This window comes from Chrysemys picta, chromosome 1 (genome assembly GCF_011386835.1).
Source record: "Chrysemys picta bellii isolate R12L10 chromosome 1, ASM1138683v2, whole genome shotgun sequence".
Classification (NCBI taxonomy): domain Eukaryota; kingdom Metazoa; phylum Chordata; order Testudines; family Emydidae; genus Chrysemys; species Chrysemys picta.
In genome coordinates this window covers 77,359,106-77,366,976 of record NC_088791.1, presented here as the reverse complement: position 1 = coordinate 77,366,976, position 7,871 = coordinate 77,359,106, and the positions used below count along the sequence as shown (strand labels likewise).

General features: G+C 35.8%; 1 protein-coding gene across 2 annotated transcripts in view; it reads right to left on the bottom strand.

Moving 5' to 3' along the window:
- The window catches only part of LRRIQ1 (leucine rich repeats and IQ motif containing 1), a 158,422-nt gene continuing 150,551 nt past the window's right edge, over window positions 1–7,871 (bottom strand). Inside the window, exon 27 of one of the 2 annotated variants that reach the window (XM_065559974.1) lies at window positions 1–6,335. In XM_065559974.1, the coding sequence (XP_065416046.1) occupies window positions 6,199–6,335 (137 nt within the window). In that variant the 3' untranslated portion in view covers window positions 1–6,198. The remainder of the gene's footprint in view (window positions 6,336–7,871) is intronic. The other variant, XM_005279152.5, reaches the window with a different exon arrangement.

Sequence of the window (7,871 nt, the reverse complement as noted above, 5' to 3'; positions counted from 1 at the left end):
AATCTCTTGCAGATGATTATGATGGCAGAACACCTGTCCTGTTGAAATGACAGGTATTATTACAGTCATCCTGCCGGAAAATAGCTTATCTCCATCAACAGCAACTTGAATCAACCTTGTTTTTTTAATACTCTTAAAAATCGTGACACACAGCAGTAGACAATTAACACCGATACAAAAATACAGAAGTTACTGTCTTTATTTCTTATTGCTTATTTAATTAACAAAGCCTTAGCTACATAGCAACAACTTTCCCTCGAAAATTGGTTTGTACAGAGAAATACCAGACGAGCTGATTTAAAGTCTTAACTAACTGCGTTGTGGGTCTTACGGGTCTTTCAACATAATGAGTTACGCAATCAAATATCAGCTACGGCACAAAATGTACTTGCGCAATTGCCCCTAAAGATTGAAGAGATCACTGCATTTCGGCCACCAGGACATCAGTGGTTATTGGCTTTCTTTAGTATGTGGGTGCAGGAAAGTAAATGTTGATGCTTAAAGGAAATACAGAAAACCAAATGAAAATTCTCCAGTTCCAAAACAACCAATCAGCCCCAAATCCCAGCAAAACACAAATAATTTAATCAATTGGAGCATGGGACCGGCAGAATTTTGCTAACTTGCCTTATTAACATTATTTAGCTAGACTATCAAAAAGTGTACCTGTCCACTCATTTGCCCATAAATAGGCATCTATTTGTATGTTGTTATACAGGTAACCCATACATGCTTCCTCTTCACAATTTTACTCCTGTCAGTTTCAAATCCGCATAGAAAAGGCTTGTCCAACAAAGGATTAGGGTCGATTACATAGTGTCTCTGTTCAAGTTACTGGCAATTCCAAGACAGTTGCAAGGTTGGCTGAAATGTCAGGAGTGCTTCAGTATTTATAGAGAAAGTCTCCCAACTGCATATACATGGCCCTCTGCACCACCATGAGTTGCCTGAGTGAGTTGGGGGGAAGAGGGTCTAGGCAGAGCCTCTACAAGTTGTGATCAGTTTCCCCCTGCTGCACAACATGTAGATAGGCAGTTGGGGACAGGGCGAGGAACTACTACAAGACCACACCTATAAGGTATAGTGTCAGCAGCCTTGAGCTAGAATAGAGGGATGTGTTAATCTTCAGGTGGGCTGAAGGTCTTTTCCCTAAATTTCACACAAAAAGGCCATTTTTTCTGACTTTGTGTGAGAAGGGACAATTTTTCCTTTTCTATTTTAGACTGGAATAATGCCCAATTCCCTCGAGTATCCCAGTCTTATCTAATGTATCCTACAGACTCTAGTTAATTATGTGTCATGGGTTCCACTATCAATTTTTAGGCCTGCAGCGGCTGTAAATCAGAGCTGAATCTGATTCCTTGTCTTACTAGGTTTAAAACTCCCATTCCAAGCCAGGATAATATTTTTCATAAGTCTTTAAAAAGATTAAAATTAGATAATCTGTTTTTTTCCACTTATGCAGGTAAAAAATAAAACAAGCAACAAAGATTGCTGCTGTAAGACTTCTATGCTAGTACAGTTTAGTACAAACAGCTTTGATCTAAGATTGGAAATTTGGCAACCTAATCATGCATAATATGGTTCAGTTCTTTTCTGTATTATTGGGGACGTCCAATAAAAACTAGTTTTCATAAGGATTTTTCTCATTATACAATGTCACTTTAAGGTATCGCCTTCCAGTACAACCTGGCTTCCATTACTGCTAATAGGAGTAACTTTGGCGTTCATCAAGGAAAGAATGTATCTCCATAAATACACATTTCCATGACTGCCTTACTATGCTGTGACACTGAAATCAAAGGGCTGTTAATCAACTACATTCTTTGCAGTGCCTGTAATTTGTGCAGTAGGCAATCAAATGGTAGTTATGCTCCTGTGTATCTGTGGACTGATCTGGATCCTAGTTATGGGAGCATCTTAAAAAATTATAGCATCATACAGTAGAACCACCTTTAAGGGACAGGCCTGTTAAAATTAATTATGATTCTCCATTAAGGTAAAATGCAGCACTAACCCTTCATGAAAAGAAAGCTGTAGAATATTTTTTTCTTTGTATCAACCAAAATATATTTTCTGTAAATACAGCAGTGCCTTGTTAAATGGGGATCAGTTAAAAGAAGAGAGCATTTTGAAGAATAATCTCTTGTTAAAATAAGATTACTGTTTAATAACTGTCTACTATACAAGTAAAATGGACTGTATCGTGAACAAGAGACATATAATTATGGTACTTGGTCATTCAAGCACAGATTATTTGAGCATCATTGACACATCTTAGTCTAACTGAGTAATAATGTTCAATTTTGGTTACAGTCTCTCCATTTGAGGATGTTTTGATTAGCAGTATTCAAATAGCTATAAACCTGTTAAAACTTTCTAAATAAACAGGTAGTTAAAAAAATCTAATTTTATGAGCTCAGATACTATGGTATTGAAGGAAATCAAATAGCTGTAAGCTAGACAGGCAAAAAGAGTTCAGTGTTTGGATCAGAGGAGAATACATGTAAAAATTTCAAAAGTCTTTCAAATCGATTTGGTAAATGACACAGTTATTAACAAATCTCCCCATGTATATTTCTGGGATTGAAATGACCAACATAATTTGGAATCACTGCATTTTTAGGTTTCTGAGAATGTATTCTATACACTCAGCAGAAGAATTTTTAAGTGGCTATTCCCATTAATTTTTTCTTCCTGATTTATAGGATGTACAAAGAAAAATAAGCTTTAGATAGAAATGTTGGTGGATTGTTGTTGCGAGTGCTGGGGCACCATATGGACAATAGAACTTCTAACAGACTATGCTCTTGGATTTTTGTGGATGTGGGTTTGCTAAACCACTAATGGGGAGAGGAGAAGGGTTTTCAGTTTACAGGGTCAGTGTTAGTCTATATCAGCTTTTCCTCATTCAGCACATTCCTGTTCTGACATCAGAAAATAGAACTAGCTCCAGGGAAAATGTTTCCTTGAAAATACTCTGACCATGTTCCTAACTGGGAAGTATTTTCTGATGTATACAGGAAGTAGCATCTGACATCTTTGTGTTGTAAAGCTACAGTTCTCAACCTTTATTTCATTTATGAACCTCAAATGGAGGTGCAGACCCACATCTTAGACATAGTTTGTGGACCCCATGGGTCAGTGGACCACAGATTGAAAACCACTGTTGTAAAGAACAGGGTCCCAATTGATAGTGAAAAGATGTCATGTCTCATAAATATGCTGCCATCTGTAGACATCCATACTTATTATTCATAATATCAGACATTACAAAGTTGTGTACCTTCCACTATAAAATGTTTGCATAAAAGCAACTCCAATTGAAATCAATGAAAGTCTTTTTATTAATTTTAACAGGAGCTGGATCAAACTCCTTTGTCCATATTTGACCAGACCCAGTGCCCCTTTGATGTTCTGATCATATAATAAGGCTCCTTGAAAAAGCAAATTGTGCAATCTGATATACAATGTATAATGACATTGCAACATTATGTAGTAAAGGCTGCAGCATATCTTGGCATAGTCCATACTTGACTTTTGGGTGGATATGCTATATAAACACCACCACGACAATGCTAAGTTGTCGAATAGCAGAATAAGTATAATACTATAACAAAGAAGTTTGTTACAAAATTCACTTCAGAGTACTTGCTCACAGATTATGTTGTAGAGCAGTTAAGACAAAACTATCATTTTGCTCATCACATAGTATGTACATTAAACAATGATGCCAAATCAGTTGGCATAAACAGTTCTCATTTTATTCATGCTTGGAGAGGGTTCTTAACTTTTGCAAATTTGCAATGCTGCCCTGAGGAAAGTAGGTACAGTTTCCCTTTACAAAGCATGAATTTGGAAATACAAATCCCCTTCATTTGTAGCTGCTCTCACATGTGCAGTGGGGTGCAGATTGCCATCTGCTACACCCATGGGTGTGTGTTAAATCACATAATGAATCAATTGCTAGATGTTACATTCGGACCTCTGCTTCAGCTGATACACACGTAAAACATATAGTCAGACATCTACTTAGTGACTGTACAGCTGCACATATTCAAAACCATGTTATTTAAGTGATGGAAGAAGGTTGTTCCTGCAGAGGTACCATCCTTGATAATATAACGGTAGTCATAGTTTTCAAATTTGGGCATCTACATGGCATTTAGTGGTGCATCTGGATCTTCAAATTAACATTCAGTATCTAAAACAGGTATTTGATCAGGCAAGTACCAAATTGTGCACACATCTAAAGAACTGGATGCTGTAACACACTGCTTATGGGCATTTTATATTCTTGTTTATGATGGATAGCAGCTTACTCCACAGGCAGTTCTATTGATAAATTTCTATTCATCCTGAATAAGGTAACCGGTGTAATGTGGCATGCTCCATCCCCACCCTCGGATGCCCCAGAAACCTCTTAGATTTGTTCAAGTAAGTAGCAATTTTGTGTGAATTTATTTATAATTCCCATCACCAATATAGTCTGGGGCAGCCAGAGACAAATAGAATCTCCCTTCCTTGAGATCTCAGTGCATACTTGGGATCAGCTAACCCAGGTTCTCCCTCCCTTCCTTCTTGTGTCTTCTTTTATACTCCTCAGCTCACCTGATCAGCAAATTAGCGGTATATTCCCCAATCAGCCTTTTCCAGGGAAACTCACTGGTGCCTAAGTGATCAAAGTGCAGGCTCACCAGTTACTTCACTCATAGCCTGTCACACTGGCCTTCGCTATGAACAGCAGGCCCAATGGAGTAAGCAGCAATTTATCTTTTTCAAAATTTAAATGATAAGAAATTAGCGAACGTTTTTGTTCCTTTTAAATAATGAGGCACTGAAATAGGCAGAGATCAGCTTCATGACTTCGCATATGAATAGTAAAAGTCCTTAAACATCAGTATTAATGCAGCTTTCCTTTGGATTGTTCAGAGTAAAAGACAATAAAGTTAAACACTTCTAATCCATATTAACCTGTGGATGTTAAAAGAAGACAATATGATGGACGCTTTACAAAACAACGTCTTATGGAATTTACACCATGTGCCAAAAACAAGGACAACATAAGAATTTATGTTTTCTTTATTGACTGACATCTCAAGCCCCATTAGCCTTCCCACTTCAGTCTCAGTTTGTAGCAGTTTAAGGCTTCACAAGAAAGGATGAGACGAAAGCAAACAGATGAGGAATCACCAAAGACTTGCTTCTTTATATCCAATTAGCAATTTCTACCTTCTAAACAGAAAACATTGAAAAAATAGGAATACAAATCAAACGATCTTCTCTGTCCTGTCTATGGATGAACATAGTGATTATTAAAAACAATGAGAGTTATGCACCCACTTCAAGCATGCTAAAGGTAAACATAGTATTTCTCAGGCTTCCTTCATTAAAGCTGTATCACAAAACTTTTACGCATGCACACATTAGTTTGAATGAGTCTAATTACTTGAACAAATAGAGACTGCCTATAACTGACCTAGAGATGTAATGCTACACTACCACAGGAGAAAATTTCAGGATGGTAAATTCAATTTTTCACTGGAAAAAATGTTAGAAGTCCTTAAAAGTATAAAATATTAGCAGCTTGCCATAGCATCACAACAGAACAGTACTAACATAATTTAGTATTAGAATTCATATGCACCTCTATCTTACTAGAAACAGATACTAGCATTTTATAAGTTTCTAATGTGCTGAGAATTTCCATTGCTTCTTCAATAATACATACATGTAGACTTTTCTCAGGGTGCCATTCTTGGGCATTAGAGTTCACAACACAGTTCGTAAGTATAAACATGATATATATTATTATTGTATTATAAGAAATCAGTACTTCAGTTTCTAACATACATCCTCAATAATGACCCATTATTGCATTTATACATCTAAACTAGTTGTTATGAGTAAACCCACAAATCACATTATAGTAACAGAAGTTAATGAATTCTGTATTCCATACCACATGAACACAGAAGCAACTGCAAATTCAAAATATGAATGTAAGGAATATCATCACCAGAAAACAAAAACAAAACAAAAAACCTGCAAAACATGTATGGTAAAATAAATCTAACATAGTTCTTTGAAACGTTGTATCTAATTGGTAACATATATGTAGAATCCTGAAATAATTGATAATCACAGACCTCTTGAAAAGAAACAGCTTTCCATACATTTTGCATGTTGAAGTTTCAACTAATTCTTCAAAGATTTTGCCTTCTTCTTGCCACTTCCCCATCCCCCACTAAGCTGGACTGGATGGTCTCGAAACGATATCCGCTCTTTACGAAATGGACCCGGGTGTGTTCTTTCTGAAGCAGATATGTCCTTTGCTATACAATCAAACAAGTGGCATGAAAATATGTCATCAGTCCAGCCAAATTAGATTATTTTTAATACAATAAAGTAAAAATTCTTCCATCAACGTGTCTAATTTGGTAGTTTATATCTTTGCATAGCTTATGTCTTTTGTCTTTGTGCTTTTTCTTCAAAGTAATTTCAAGATTTAAAAGAAGCTTGTAGCAGTAATTTTGTAAATATAATACAGTATTTTGGAAAATAAACTGCAAAATTATTAGACATAGGCAATGTAGTTTCCAAACAAGTTTCCCTGCCCATTTTGAAATTATTTTAAAGAATATGTACAAGATACATTAGAGAAACAAGTCACTCTTATAATTAAAGATGTTTTGTAACCACACAAAGAACAAGCTTGGTGGTTTTATCTATTTAATTGGTTATTGTTTTGATACATCAGTACAAATACAATGGGTCAGATTTGCTCTAACTGAAGTCAAAGGAAGTTTTGCCATTAGTGCTGATGAAAACAGAACTGGGACAACAAGCATATATAAAGACACTATACCCCCCAAAACTTTTAAATCTTACGAAGTTATTCAGTATTCAGTAACATCTATACAAATACCTAAGTAATGCAACTACTGATTTCTACAAACAAGCCACATGAGACAAGATGGGTAGTTTAATATACAAGAGAGTAATATATAGAGAGTGCCATAGATGTAATTTTATTTTAAGAAAATCAGCACTTCAATTGATAGAAATGTCTCCCTCTCTCTCATTAGGCATGTAAAATCCTCTCAGATTCTGTGTAACACATCTCACATTGCGTAGCAAATCCTCAGAGAGGAAAATGGCGAAGATAACAGTTATCTAAGGTGTCTATTACCAAGCAATTAAGCTAAGCAAGCATAACAAAATTTTACAAGTGTTATCAATAGAACCTGTTCTAATTTACCCTTTTTGGGTAGTCCATACATTATTTTCAACAATTTTAATTAGCTGCATTAAAGCCATTCATATAATCATGGAGATTAGAAATGAAAAATGCCTATTATATCATCTCAGCCAAAACAGGATTGTACACTGTTATATATATGTGTGTTGTCTAATTTAGTTTTAAGTCCCAAGCAATGGCAGGCTCACTACTTCCCTTTGGAGCTTATTCTACAGTCTAACAGTATCTCACAGTCAGGACATTTCCCCTGATATTAAGTCTCCATCACCCCTTTTAATTTTATCCCATTACTCCTAGTTATACTGTCATGCACTACGCAAAATAACACTTCTCTCTTCCTGATATTGTGACCCTTCAAATATTTTTTATGTATCCCCGATTTTTAGGTGTGGCTTAATCAAACAATACATATTTTTCTTATTTAATTTTTCCTCACAATTCTTTTCTGATACTGCCTACAGTAGACCTAATTAATATTGTGTCAAAAATGCCTGTGGCAGCTGTTGCCCCATCTACATTAAGGCTCTCAACATTGGGTTATTTTGTTACCTTACCAATGGTAACATATTTTTAGATAATGTCACTATTACAGACAGGACCTTTATTAGGG